Source organism: Gopherus flavomarginatus, chromosome 12, assembly GCF_025201925.1.
Source record: "Gopherus flavomarginatus isolate rGopFla2 chromosome 12, rGopFla2.mat.asm, whole genome shotgun sequence".
Classification (NCBI taxonomy): Eukaryota; Metazoa; Chordata; order Testudines; family Testudinidae; genus Gopherus; species Gopherus flavomarginatus.
Window position 1 is genome coordinate 46839500 of NC_066628.1, and position 15475 is coordinate 46854974.

At 40.7% G+C, this 15475-nt stretch overlaps 1 protein-coding gene across 3 annotated transcripts in view; it reads left to right on the forward strand.

The window, feature by feature from the left end:
- The first annotated feature begins 793 nt into the window (after positions 1-793).
- MAP2K6 (mitogen-activated protein kinase kinase 6) overlaps positions 794-15475 on the forward strand; it is a 74607-nt gene continuing 59925 nt past the window's right edge. Inside the window, exon 1 of one of the 3 annotated variants that reach the window (XM_050920998.1) lies at positions 794-1105. In XM_050920998.1, the coding sequence (XP_050776955.1) occupies positions 1090-1105 (16 nt within the window). In that variant the 5' untranslated portion in view covers positions 794-1089. Of the gene's footprint in view, positions 1106-8258; positions 8477-15475 lie in introns of those variants that run through there. The other 2 variants (XM_050920997.1, XM_050921001.1) reach the window with 2 other exon arrangements.

A 15475-nucleotide genomic window follows, 5' to 3' on the forward strand; every position in this document is an offset into this window, starting at 1 on the left:
TATTTTTGTGGGTGGGAGCGAATCAATGTGCTGTCTGCATGTCAAACACTAACAGAGGGAAGGCCAAACCGAAGAAATTAGTCCGGCACTTAGTTTTGAAAGCAGTAAATTCCATGGACATTTTTATTTCCTGGGGGAGTTAATTCCATAATCAGGCTCCAGCTCTTCAGCTCAGCAAGCTGCCCCGTACTGACAGTCTCATTGATCCAGTGGGACATGGCTGTCCTTGGAGGCTGCTGGAGGAAGGAGACATGGTTTGTCATTGTCAGGGAGTTAGGACCAATGCCATGTATAGGGCTTAATATCACTGGACTCTGCTCCTCTGGGAGCCAGTGCCTCACCATTGGTGAACTGTGTACTAGTCAACCTGTGTTGCTAAGCAGACAGGCTGCTGGATTTTGCAGCAACATGCATAACAAGGAAGGACTATTATTAACTACCATAAACAGAAAAATTCACACAATCGCCAAAGGAATATTGTAACTAGGGAGATAGTAGTTTGCATCTCCGCCAGCTGATCAAAGCCACACTGACTAAAAGGCTGCTGCTGCTGCCGTGACACTCCCTGTAAGCATGAGGACGTGCAATCGTTTGTGGCGAAGCCGATTTCTGCGGTGTGAACGAGACGATTATTCTTGCAATGCATCCAGATCGACTGCGCTGTGCTGTGCAATTTTTGCAACGCACCACGGCAACTGTCTCCGCCTTAAAGAAGCGTTCCATGGACTTCTCCCGGAAACTACATTACCCAGTGATCACTGCGGTGCTCGTAGGAAGGACGTCTGCGCACTAAGATACTCAGATCCAAGTTTGGAGCTTTTAGCTGCCAGCCCTGGCCCATCATGTAGGTGCAGCAGAGCCTTCCCTTCCATTGCAATTGGGAAAAAAAATTACTTTGTAATCTGTTTTGCAAGGTGTGCAATTGCACCGCCCCTCTCTGCAAAGAGATCTGCTGCAGCAAGTCAGAAAAACTCCAGTTGCATGAAGATTGAGCGTTTGCAGTTTGCATCTTTGTTGCAAAACTAGCTACAGAAGAGAGGCAAGGCAAAGTCTTTTGTGCTCCCCTCCCCCATCAAAGCAAAGGGGAAAATGTCTCAGCCGAGAGGTAAGGCTCCGACTTCTGTTCCTTGCAAAATATGCAAAAAGGCATGCATGCATTTTCAAGTGCATGAATGCAATTTTCGGGATGCAATTGCATTTTGAAGTTTGAGGCTTTCCATAGCTTTCAGTTGCATTTCCTGTTTAGTATGTGCCTTTTTTGCAGACACACACACAGGCACACTCACACACAGTTCCTGTAAGGCAGGGCTTGCAGTTCAGCTGTGCATTGACGTTATTTGCATTCTTCTGCTGGGATTACCGAGCTCTTTTTGCCTTTTGCATAGTCAGGACAGATAAAGAATGCTGAGGAGCAGATGCATGCATTACTGTATATATTTGCAAAATAGGCAAAATGCATCCAAACAGCGGATAATTTCAACTGCAGCATTAAACCAAACTTTTTTATTTTTTTTAAAAAAAGGTCTCTGGGATGGAAGGTGAAACTTGAGTGGAGTCACTAGGAATTAAATATATACCCATGTTTCCATGAGAAAGTATTGTTCTGGTGCTAGTATTGAGATCCTTTTCCACCAACCCCTCCCACCCCCATTTAATATTTGGTAAGTTTTGGTCAAAGGCAGTGAGTGTGATATCAGATCGCTGGGAATCTCCAATGGAAGGATTTTGTTTTATTTCGCCTTTAAAATAGGCTGTGTGGGACTGGGGCAGTACTGATTTTTAGAAGCACTGGGGACTTGGAGAGGGGGCTCTCTCTCGTTAAACCTTTGGTTGTTCAGGACTCATACTGCTTTGTATCTCAAAGGAGGGGAAAGTTGTGGGCGATTTCTTTAAAAATGTAAAAATGCTGGGGGGATGCAATAAACCTCTCAGACAGATCTTGAATGGAATAAGTAGGCGTCGCTGTGCACGTAGATGCACCTATTTCTCGGCGACGAGGTTCCTGGGTACACAAGATGCAGCTTTGAGCCGCCTGGTTCGGATTTCATATGGGAGCTGCTTATTCTTGTATTTTGCAGCCATCAGATAGATTCTGTGGGTGGATTAGAGACATTGCCAGCAGCAGCCACTTGGGATGGTGTTCCTAGAACTTTAGGGCAGTCTGTCCTGCAACTTTAGTGTCAATCAATACACTTTGACTAAGTGCAGTGGGAAAAGACATGGTGAGAAGGTAAGTTTTTATTCTTTAACTCAAGGGGTTGCTCTCGTATCCCCCCTCCCCAGTTTTGCTTTTGTAACAGAGATTCAGAGGTGTTATATAATTTATTCCTAATTTGGATTGGCTGCAAACATCTTTTCCAGCCATGTGGAGAAATGTAAAAAAAAGTTTCCAACAGAAGGAGCCAAAGAAGTTTGATAATATAAAATAGAACAGGATGATGCTCACAGGACTTGTAACTAATGAGACCCCAACCTGCTGATCTGTATCTCATAGGGGGGAATCCTGTCTCCTATGCAGTAGGGAATGGAGGGAAGGAAGGTGGGTGGGGTGGGGTGGGGTGTTTGTTTTTTTTTAAGTGAGATTTCCCCCAGCCACAGAGTTGGAAAAACTGATCAAGCAGGCCCCGATGCCTAGTAGAAAAAAAACTTCTGAGCAGGTTTGCCTAGTAAAGGGAAAGAAGCCCATTTCTGGTTTTAACCTAACTTTTTGCGTTTTCCAGCAATAGCCCTGTCAGTTCCCTTCAGTACCAATAAAATGGGAGGGGACAAGTAGCCAACCCACAAAACATTATTTCAGTGAATAGGCTCATTCTTGAATCCCTTTTCCATCCATCCCACTCTCAGCTCCATCATACAAGTGCCTTTAAGTTTACATTACTTTTGAATTGAGTCATCAACAGCCTTCCCCTACCTCAAGAAACTTTACTGAAATAGTCATATTCGTTAGCATGAAATAAAGGCATAACATGTGAGATCATTTAACATTGGATATGAAGTTACCTTTCCAGGCTTGTCAAAATAAAAAAAATTATTGAATAGTTCCCGTCATTCAACTCTGTAATCCCGACTCCTTAAGTCATTTCCAACAACTTATTCAGAAAAATTGACAAAAATTATATTTAATTTGGTTTTGGTGTCTTTCTTCACACCGGAGACAATGCAGTGAAAAGAGGTTGGTCCCTAAGTTGATATATTTGTATACAAGAGCAAGTCTCATCCTTGGTTTAAATGAAAGATCAATTTTTTTAGATCCCACGTTGGTACGTAATTGGAAATAAAATATTCCTATTCCATCAAAAATGTATAGGCAATAGATTTGAGGGTAGAGACCATCCTCGGTAAAGTTGCTTTGTTAATTGAGAAAACAGTCTTATACAGGTTTCTTTTCATTAATGTGCTTATAAACACATTAAGGCTCAGAATTCCAGTGCTAGAATTCCAAAGGTAAAATATAAGTTAAGGCAGCTCATAAGAAGATACAGAATTCTAGCAGCTCAGACATGAAGCAGATCACTAGGAAGACATGATTTACTTGGTTTTGTCATTCAAGAACTTAAAACTACATTCCTTTGTATGGAATTATTTCCCACCCTAAAGAAAGTGCAGTAAAAAAAGGGAACAGAAGGAAGTATCATTTCTGTATTCCAGAAGTTAATACCGCCTTGATATATGCAAAATAGTATAGAAGATTATCTGTTTCAGGAAATTACAGTACAGAAGATTTAGAATCAGTGCCAGATATGGAATATATGGCTGTCACAACTAATAGGATACTACAGAAAAAGAAAGTGAGGAAATCCCTTATTACATAGATTCCTCGCTAAACACACGAAAGTCGGAAGCTACAAGTCTGAATTAATGTTTTATACTTATTGTAACATTACCAGTTGCCATTTACTTTTTAAATCCATATTTAAAAAATCTTGTAGACACAGGGTTTTTTTATGTTAGAAGTTGTGATCACAATACTATACTGAGATCAGAATGTGAGATAGTAAATATACTTACATCCCAGTTCTTCATTTCGATGATTTATGATTTAAAAAAGAAAAACCCTAGACAAGTTAAAATGCAATGTTGTGAGAAGCTAGTCATATGTGACTCACTGACATATGTACTTATGGACTTTGACCAAAGGAAGTGCACATGTTGAATGTTACATTTTAATTATATTCCATTGTTCATTTAATTTTTTCTCGCTCTAAATCATAACTGAACAGATATAAAACAAAATAGTAACTCATGTTTCTCATTTTTGTGTATAGCACCCCTATGGGTTGCTGCTGGTATAAAATTAACCTCTTCGAAGCCTTGTAAAGATTCAGGTTAGTTATGTAATCTCCACTTTTCCTTCACAGTGCTGTTTCAGAACTTCTTGCATTAACATATTGTCCTTACATAGTCACTTGGCCAGGAGAGAATTTGCAAAAGCAGCATAAAGTAATGCTTGGTGTAGTCCAGGAGATTTGAAACTAGCGAGTTTGTCTAGGTGGGCAAGTGTAGGGGTTTTTTTCCCCCCATTTTTCAAAAGAGGGTTAATTATGGTTCCTTTATTCTCTGTGTTGTATGGAACAGTATAGTACAGGGATCGGCAGCCTTTCAAATGTGGTGTGCCGAATCTTCATTTATTCACTCTAATTTAAGGTTTCGCGTGCCAGTAATGCATTTTAACATTTTTAGAAGGTCTCTTTCTATAAGTCTGTAATATATAACTAAACTATTGTTGTATGTAAAGTAAATAAGGCTTTTAAAATGTTTAAGAAGGTTCATTTAAAATTACATTAAAATGCTGAGCCCCCCGGACCGGTGGCCAGGACCTGGGCAGTGTGAGTGTCACTGAAAATCAGCTCGCGTGCTGCCTTTGGCACCCATGCCATAGGTTGCCTACCCCTGGTATAGTATATTTTAGTGGTTCTCAAACTTTTGTACTGGTGGCCCCTTTCACATAGCAAGCCTCTAAGTGCGACCCTCCCTTATAAATTAAAAAACACTTTAAATATATTTAAACACCATTATAAATGCAGGAGACAAAGCAGGGTTTGGGGTGGAGGCTGACAGATCGCAACCCCCCATGTAATAACCTTGTGACCCGAAGGGTTCCAGCCCCCAGTTTGAGAACCCCTGATTGGTCCCTCTAGCAGAGCAGTGTTAAAAAAATAAAAAAGTAAAAATAAATGTGTTCTCAATCCTTAAATGCAAAGAGTGAATCTCTCACACAACTATCAGAGGAACTTTCCCAGGGCTGAGAAAACAGAATGTGAAACTGAAGATTAAAAGGTGAAGATTGCAGCTAAGCTATTCATCACTTAAACACAGAACTGACCAGTATTTTGAACAGCTGATTAAGTGGGAGTGGTTATAGCTTAGGGTTCCCCCTCCTTTTTGCGAACGTAAGCAGATGCCCTTGGTGGCACTATACCCACGCTTTTAATAAAAGCAGCTTCCAGCATCACTCTCTGTATTACCTATTGGTAGCCTTGGCAGTATTAGGTTTTAAATTGGTAAGTGTCGGTAAAAGTTGATTTCACTGCACACGGAAACTGATGAAATTTTTCCTCTTCATGGATGATAATCAAAATGTACAGATAGGCAAAGAAAGAAAAAAAAAGCTGCTTGAGAACTTTTTAGAGTTAGATTTAAGGATATTTATTTGGCATGTTTTGACATGTAATGTTGACAATTTCTGCTTTAACTTTTTGAATCAGAAGGTCCCAAAATTGTTTGGCCACCCCCAACTGGAAAATACAAATAGATAAAAGAAGAAGAAAATGCTTAAAAATAGGGCAGTCAAGAGATTAAAAAAATAATTGCGATTAATTGCACAGTTAAACAATAGAATACCATTTAATTTTTTTCCAATGTTTTCTACATTTATAGATTTCAGTTACAACAGGATACAAGTTGTACAGTGCTCACTTATTTATTTGATTAAATATTTGCGCTGTAAAAAAGTATTTTTTAGTTCACCTAAGTACTGTACTGCAATCTGTGTCATGAAAGTTGAACTTACAAATGTAGATTTATGTACAGAAAATAACTGCATTCAAAAAACAAAACAATGTAAAACTTTAGAGCCTACAAGTCCAATCAGTCCTATTTCTTATTCAGCCAAATCGTTCAGACAAACAAGTTTGTTTATATTTGCAGGTAGGATGACCAGACAGCAATGTGAAAAATCGGGACAGGGGGTGAGGGGGTAATAGGAGCCTATATAAGAAAAAGACCCAAAAATCGGGACTGTCCCTATAAAATCAGGACATCTGGTCACCTTATTTGCAGGAGATAATACTGCCTGCTTCTTGTTCACAATGTCACCCGAAAGTGAGAACAGGCGTTCTCATGGCACTGTTGTAGCTGGTGTCACAAGATAGTTGCATGCCAGATGCACTAAAGATACATACGTCTCTTCATACTTCAACCACCGTTCCAGAGGACATGCGTCCATGCTGATGACAGGTTCTGCTTCATAAAAATCCAAAGCAGTGCGGATGACGCATGTTCATTTTCAGCCTCCGTGTTAGATGCCACTAGCAGAAGGTTGATTTAGTTTTATGGTGGTTCAGATTCTGTAGTTTGCACATCAGAGTATTGCTTTCAGAAGTCTTAAAACAGCATGCTCTGCACCTCGTCCCTCTTAAATTTTGGAAGACACTTAGGATTCTTAAACTTGGGTGCAGGGCTGTAGCTATTTTTAGAAATCTCATATTGCTACCATCTTTGCATTTTATCAAAGCTACCGTAAAAGTGTTTTTAAAATGAACAACATGTGCAGAATAATCATCCCAGATTACTATAACATGAAATATATGGCAGAATGTGGGTAAAACAGAGCTGGAGACAGTTCTCCCCCAAGGAGTTCAGTCACCAATTTAATGAACCCTTTATTTTTTTAAACAAGCATCATCAGCATGGAAACGTCCTCCAGAATGGTGGCCGAAGTATGAAGGGGCATATGAATGTTTAGCATATCTGGCACGTATACCTTGCAAGGTCAGCTACAAAAGTCCCATGCAGACACCTGTTCTCACTTTCCGGTGACAATGTAAATGAGAAGTGGGCAGCATTATCTCCCATAAATGTAACCAAACTTGTTTGTCTTTACATCTGAAGTGGTTTACCCACGAAAGCTTATGCCCAAATAAATCTGTTAGTCTTAAGGTGCCACCAGACTCCTTATTGTTTTTGTGGATACAGACTAACATGGTTACCCCCGATGCTTGTTTGTCTTAGCAATGGGCTGAATAAGAAGTAGGACTGAGTGGACTTGTAGGCTCTAAAGTTTTGCATTGTTTTGTTTTTGAGTGCAGTTGTTTTTGAGTGCAGTACAAAAATCCACATTTGTAAATTGCACTTTCATGATAAAGAGATTGTCCTACAGTACTTGTATGAGGTGAATTGAAAAATACTCTATATTTATTAGAAATATTTCCACTAAAAATGATAAGTGAGCAGTGTACACTTTGTATTCTGTCTTGTAATAGAAATCAGTATATTTGAAAATGTAGAAAAACCATCCAAAAATATTTAATACATTTCAATTGGTATCCTATTGTTTAACAGTTTAATCACATGAATTAACTGCAATTAATGGACAGCCCTACTTAAAATTTATCAATATTCATATTTTATACATATTTACATAGAACTATAGTGTGTTCTGCCAAGCCTGTCTATCAGGAAAAAGGTGCATACTCTGTGCTCAACCTTTATTACCAGGTCATTTCTGCAGATGTTGCCTCTGGAAAAGGTGCCAGGAGTGTTTGTCCCACATTATGGAGCTGAAAGTGGTTCTGTGAGCACATCCTGTACCGGTGATAAGGAGTGGCTCTGGCAGAAGGTCTCTTGAGGGTGCCCTTGCACTTCTTGTGTCTGTTTGATGGGAAGTTTTGTTGCCAGCTGGCTCTGGTTTTAGGAATGCGAGAGTGAACAGGGTTTGCAAAATGCCAGTTGGATGCTAAAGCGTATAAGGTATCCTGTCCTTCGATCTGTGAGCCACTTGTCACCCACTACGCTGTAATAGCATGGGTAGAATGGCTGTCGTACTTTCCAGGACACCAGCTTTGCATAGTGCCTTGCAGACCGCTTGCTGGTTATGAGTATTTGACAAAATGGAAATGTTAAAATAATTTGATCAATAAAAGTGATAAAGTAGGAAAAAGGGATAGAGTAGAGTAGAGACTAGTGCTCTTTTTGGGTCTGAAATGACTTTAAACCTCACAACAACCCTGTGATATAGGGGAGGTATATTTTAAGAAGCATATCACGCACCACTGAAATGCAGCCACCTCTGGGGTGAAACAAGACAACTATTTAGCAGCCTCTTGAAATATCTTAAGCTATTTAGGAGAAGAGAGTGAAGATCGTATTCAATTAAGCCTGCTGGAGGGATTTAGAGAAGTAAATATTAAATCTGCCCGAAGACATTGGAATTAAAGGGACCCAGTCAACATGAAAGTTATACTTCTATCAACATTTGGTATGTACTATAGTTACAAGTAACATCTATGACGATTGGCGGGAGGAGGGGAACATTTCTCCCCAGTATTTTCTTTAATCATTCAGTTTCTTCCTTGCTGAAAAGGTCCTTAAGAACTATTTTTTAAAAATTTGTATTAGAAGTTTTCTTCTTATAAGAGCCATTTTAAAAAAGGATTTCAAAAACAAACTTCAAAACCATACTATCCGAGAGTGGTTTGTCAGAAACAGAAATTGTTTTAAAGTAGTTTTTTAAAAGTCGAGTTATAGAGGAACACTTGTAGAAAGTAACATGGGACCTTGAATGATCACAAGGGAGACACAGCTGAGGTCCTGATCACATGTCATTGAAGGCACATAGACACAGTGATGTGCAGTTACCATATTTAACTTTTGTTACCTCTGTTTTCTCATCGCTCTCCTGTCCCTCCTTCCAAATGCCTTACCTGACTGCGTTCTGTAGATTTGTTGTAGTAGCCATGTTGGTCCCAGGTTATGAGAGAGACACAATCACCCACCTTGTCTCTCTACTGTAGATTTAGCATTTCCAGCCCCTTACGTCACTGGATTGCGGAAATACAAGAAGAGAGAGGTCAAAACTTGTTTATTTTAACTCTCATGCGGAATGAATTGTACTAATTCTGTGCTACCATTTTGCAGAGATATACACATAAGCATGCATCAGAGTCCGAAAGCATGGAACAGTTCTTACAGGCAGCTAGTCAAAGTGACTCTAGCATTTCTGTTGTCAGCAGGGAGAAAAGTAATTCAGACCACCTGGAAGGGAAAGGATGCCTAATAATGGGTATTGCAGCCTTATTGTTTTCCACAAGCCTTGTCACTGGATGCTGGGGTTAATATCACACATTCTTCTGTGTGTCATTTTAAATACTAGCCATCTACCTTTATAATACCTAGTAGGCTTACAGGAGCATAAAAGTTATGCAATATGTTGAATCAGTCTAGTGGCTGGGAAATAGAGGGTCTATTCCTTTAATTCCTAAGCATGGCCAGAGCTATAATTAACAAAAAAAAGTTTCATTACCTATAAAAGTGCTTAGAGGCCTGTCTGGAAATGTTGTGAGATTAGAGTTATTGGCTGCAGTGATGCTAGAAGCAAGTTTAGGACCCACGACTTATGTAGCTTTAAATTCTGTGCTGTACAATAACGGAGCTTATGAAGGTGATTAAGTCTAATTTTCATATTTTCTTAGATATTGCATTCACGGATGTTTTCTTCTGGCCTTTCATCTCTTCCAAATCTACCTTAGTTTGGACATAAAAAAAGTGGGGAGAGAGGGAAATCTGTGATTAGTCATCCTTATTCAATGAGAAGGAGAATTTAAATAGTGACTGTTGGGGTGTGGAGTGGGGTGGGGGAAGGAACAGTCACTCCTTTTGTAGTTTACCAATGCTTTCTTTTTTTTTTAAGCCAAATTAAAAGCATAATTATTTTTAAAACTGAAAATCCAGAGCACTTGGCTGGAATTTCATACATTTCATCACACCTGTCCTATTCGCATGTGTTTATTTTAATATGTCCAACCTGCTAAAAACTCTTCTCCTCTTTGCCCAGCTACTTCTGCTCTGGATGACTACGCTAACTGATGCTGGAATTTTGGTCAAGGATGTCCAGCAAGTTACACTCATGCTTTTGCATATCATTCTTGTTCAGTTAATGACCTACTTACTGGAAATGGAGGCTCCTTGCTGTGCCAGTTTCATCAGTTTGGAATCTACATACAGCAGGGGATTGAGCTTGCATAAATGTAAGGCAAAAAGCCATGTAGCTAGAGGCAGGGGGAAAAGCAGCATTTTAGGGGTCTAGTCAGGTTTCATGTGTAAACGTACATAAAGTTAATGTTAGAGTTCCTTTTTTCAAGAGGCTTCAGTGGGAAGAAAGGGCACCACTCATTAGGGCTGCTACCTGGCTTAGAGGGGAAGTGAAGGTAACTATAAAATAAAAAAAAGTAGTAACAAGTAGAATAAAGGAGAAGTTGATAGTAGTGAATAGAGAGCAGATGCTAGGAATTGTAGAAAATTGATAAGGGAAGAAAAGGGACACAAGGAGAACTCTTTGGCCAGCAAAGTTAAGGACGATAAAAAGATGTTTAAGTACATTAAGAACAAAGAATCCTAACAAGGCTTGTGGTCCATTACTAGATGGAAGTGGTAGAACTATTGATAATACAGAAATGTTTGTTTTGTGTTTGAGGAATATAGATGATGTAGTCATCTTATATAAAGCTTTCCATTCCACTAGTATCTCAGGAGGATATTAAACAGCAGCTGCTAAGTTAGAGATTAAGTTAGTAAGGCCAGATAACTTGCATCCAAGAGTTTAAAAAAGAAGCGCTAGTAGAGGTGTTGGACTATTAATGTTGATTTTCAATATTGGAACATGAGGGAAATTCCAAAAGACTGGAAGAAAACGAATGTTGTGCCAATATTTAAAAAAGGTAGATAGGACAACCCAGTTAATTATAGGCCTCATAGTCGGTCATTGATCCTGAGCAAGATAATGGTGTGCTTAATGGGGACTCAAATAGTAAAGAATTAAAGGAGGTGTGGTGGGGCGATGACTCACCAGTGTGGCACATCCTGCTGGTGGTCCTGGGAATTAGCTCTTCCCCTGCCCCAGAGTGCCCTCTGTGGGCTGGTGTCTCACCTGCCGCTGGGCCCTCATGTCCTTCCCAGACCCTGCTGCCCTTTTACATCAGGGTTCTGCCCCCTGCAGTAACCCACAATCTGGGTTTCCCCTCCCAGGGGAACTCCAAACCCCCTATCCTCCCCTTGCCTCAGTGGCTACTGCCAGTCATCATCTAGCCCCCGCTCCCTGGGACAGACTACAGTCTATAAACCGCTCAAGCAGAGGCAGCTGCCTCTGCCTATCTCTAGGCTGGCCCTCTGCAGCCGCAGTACCTCTTTTAGGCTCTTAACAAGGCCTGCAGCCTGGGGTTTTTCTAGGCTGGTGTTTCCCATCCCTGCCCCACCTCAGGTACCCTACCCAGCTCCTAGGCAGCCAGGAGCTTCTCTCATATAAGCTAGAGAGAGTATGTCTGAGCGTCTGGCTCACGACTCTTTTATAGGGCCAGCTGTGGTCTGCTTGGGGCATGGCCCCAGCTGTGGCTGTTTCCCCAATCAACCTAGCTTTTTTTCTCAGCCTCGGCCCTCTCCCAGGGCGGGCTTTTAACCCCTTCTTAGCCAGAGTGGCGTGACTGCCCCGCTACAGGAGGGAGCATAACTAATGGCAATTAACATGAGTTTATGAAAAACAGATCTTATCAAACTAACTTGATTATTTTTGAGGGGGTGGGGGAAGAGTTTGATTGATAAAGGTAATAGTGTTAGACTTCTGTAAGGCATTTGATTTGGTACCAGATGAGATTTTGATTTAAAAAATTAGAAAGATAAAACTAAGCATTATCTGGCTTTTTTATGGCACACATTAAATGGATTAAAAACTGACTTACTGACAGATCTCAAAATGTAATTGTAAAACAGGCAGTTGTCATTGACTGGATTTGTTTCTTGTGGGTTCCCACAGGGATCAGTTCTTGCCCTATACTATTTATGTAGGAAGTGGAGGGCAAAAAACCAAACCACCAACAACAAAAAAGCCAGATAATGCTTACAGGTGAGAAGTTGGGAGAGTGGGAAATAATTAAGAGGATAGGTCACTGGTACAGAGCCATCCGGATACAAGCAAACAACATGTGTTTTGCTATGGCAAACTGTAAACAAACATCTAGGAGCAAATCCTGAAGGCCACACTTACAGGATGGGGGACACTATCCTGGGAAGCAGTGAAAAAGTTTTGGGGATCAAGCTGAACATGAGCTCCCCGTGTGACCCTTTGGCCACAGGGGCTGATGCAATCCTTGGATGCATAAACAGCGGAGTCTCACGTAGCAGTCGTCGAGGTATTTTACCTCGGCCTTTGGCACTAGTGTGTGCCAGCTACTGCAATCCTGGTGTCCACAGTTCAAGAGGGATGCTGATAAATTGGGGAGGGGGTCAAGTAAAGCGCCACAAGAACAATTAAAGGATTAGAAAACCTGCCTTACAGTGATAGAGCTCCTAGAATCTAGTTAGTTGAAAAAAAGAGAAGGTTAAGGGGTGACTTGATCACAGTCTGTCTGCCTGTGGAACAAAGATATAATAGTGAGCTCTTCTGGTATAACACAGTCCAATGGCTGGAGGTTGAAGCTAGACAAGTTCAGCCTGGAAATAAGGTGTAAATTTAAACAGCAAGAGTAATTAACCATTGAGATAACTCAGCACTGGTTATGGTGGGTTCTCCATCACGGATTTTTAAAAACAAAAATCCCGTCTTGATTTAACATCTGCTCTAGGAATTACGTTTGAGGACGTTCACTGGCCTGTGGGGGAGGTCAGACTAGTTGATCACAGTGGTCCCTTCCGGCTGCGAGAATAGGCTGTCTGAAAATAGAGCTTGAGAAGTGGCACGTGGACAACTAGAGGGAATTGCGAGCTTTTAAAATCAGATAGAGTTTTGTAGCTGTAGGCAAGATTTCACGGAGGGAAAAACATTTTCTTCGCGTGAGGGGGAGAAGCTCATCTGACCAGAGCTAATAGACACAGTTTATTGCTTAGCCACACTTCCCTTCCATGCAGTCACTGTTTTGTTGGTCTGTTTAGTTTACATATTTACACTCAAAACGGGCATTTATCAGAACATAATGAGAAATGTAGAAATTTGTTTCTTCCATTAAAACCCCAGGGTGCCGTCAGCTCTTAACTTGCTTTTATGGGGCAAGCAAAGAAAAAAAAAAAAAAAGAAAAAAAATCAAAAAAATCAAGAGATGCAGAGAAGGAGCCAAAAATAAAACAAAACTATAGCAAACACTGGCTACAGGAATCCATACTTTGTACAGTTACTGAAAGTAGGTGCAGTTTATGAAGACAGCATACATTTAGATTTTATAGCTCAGTTTGCAGGCGGCATCTCAGTATAAAAATGTAACTACAGCAAAAGAAACAAGCAGAACATTCATTAGTTGTGTGTGACCTCAGAGTATCGTGAGCATCACAATTGGCTTAGCTCCTCTGTGTTAATTACAAACAATATTTACAGGTGGAAGATGCACTTAAAAGTCAAAGGTGCAGAATCAAATTAATTGTGACTTGGAGAGGAAAGACCCAACCCTGCAAGTAGTTCTTTCCATGCACACATTCACTCTCTCATATAGTCCCAGTGGGAGTACATGCAGGAGTTACTATTTGCCTGATCAGATGCTAAAGCAATGACGTCTTTATCGGACTATAAATTAAATCTGTGATTAGTTACCTCTATCTGAATCGCCCCTCTTAATTGCTTCTCTAGAGAACAATAGATTTAGAAGATCAAGACCAGTTATTGTAGGAGGGGGCTTTGATCCTTTATTGACAAATCTGAAGTTTGATTAAAATAAATGAATTAAAAAAAAAAGTTACCCTGCAGAAAAGAGCAGTTCCCCAGCCCATAAGGGATTTGTGAAAAGGGGGAGGTTTTATATATGAATTGTCACATCCTTACAAAAGGAAGAGAGTTCATTTTTTAGCAGGTCAAAATAGTCCAGAAGTGATTATTAAGTCACATTTCCCTAAACGGTCCACTCATTTATTTTCTCTCTAGAGGCTCTTGATTATTTGATCACATGTGACTTAACACTAGCAAGCATCTCATAATTCCCAATGCACAAGGCAGATGACAGCATAATAGAGTTACTAAATGTTCCACAAATTCCAAGAAAATCAGAATCAACAAGTCTCTGTGGCACAAGCACCGAAGAGAGCTGGCCATACCATCCTATGGATGCTTTCCAGCCCTCCAAACGAGAGCGAGTTCTCTTTTGTCCCCCCCCCCCCCCCAGGGGATTAAGAAATCTAAACCTCACCCAGAGTTCAGGAACTGGACTCAAATTATTAAGAAAATCTTAACAAGGGAGGGGGACAGACAGGGAGGGAAGTGGGTTAAGAGAGAAAGTCTGGTATCCTCAAGCATCAGAGGGGTAGCTGTGTTAATCTGTAGCCACAACAACGAGGAGTGAAAGCTTATTCCCAAATAAATCTGTTAATCTTTAAGGTGTCACCAAACTCCTCACTGTTTTAATTGTATCCTCAGGAAGACAAATGACTGAGGCTGTTGCTTAATGTCTGTTCAAGCTGAGATCCTTAGTGAAGCTTTTAGCAAAAGGGTGTGTGCAAATTACCATTTCCCTAAGGGATTGGATAGCCATCTCTGGTGGCCTTCATCTATGTTCCTCATGCCTTATAATACAGCCCTGCATGCCCAAATAAGAATGCTTGGACATTTTACTAGGCATCTTTTCCTGCAAATGCACACCTTTTGCATCTTCATGTAATCCTTATTGTGAGTTAATATGCGATCCTCCTTGATGCCTGGTGCCCTGCTGGCTACTGGCATTGGGCAGCCAGTTTCCATTGTCCAGCATAGGGCTGGGGCATTGTCTGCATCATCTGCCAACACCTATATAGTCACTAGTCCATTGTCTCAAGCCTCTCTTTAGTCCACTAGCAGATGCCGTGCTGTTTATTTAGGGCTTCCGTTAGTCAAGGCTAGGACAAATGGGGGGCAAGTAACTCAAGCCTTTTTGTTTACCATGTGTATTGAAACAGGGTAGCAATGCTGTGCCCCATGAATACATTGTTTGTGGAAGCTGCTGTAGGATTAATAGAGGCCTAAAAACCACCCTGACAGAAATTAGCTCCTCTGTAGTCCACAGAGTGGTCAGCTGCATTCCAAATGGCCACCATAGGGTGGCAGTGCAGTTGACTGCTCTAATGTTTAGCAGGCCAGTTACTGATACGTGCAACACGTCCTGTACAAAAGGAACAATCTGGAATTCACAGCCAAATAGGATCAGCCTTTAGATAATGTTAGAACAGCAACAGAATGAGCTTGCAGGCACCTGACAAAGTGTGGGCTCAGTTCGTTGTATGCTTTCAACGCAGCCCTAGCTACCTTGAAAGGAGG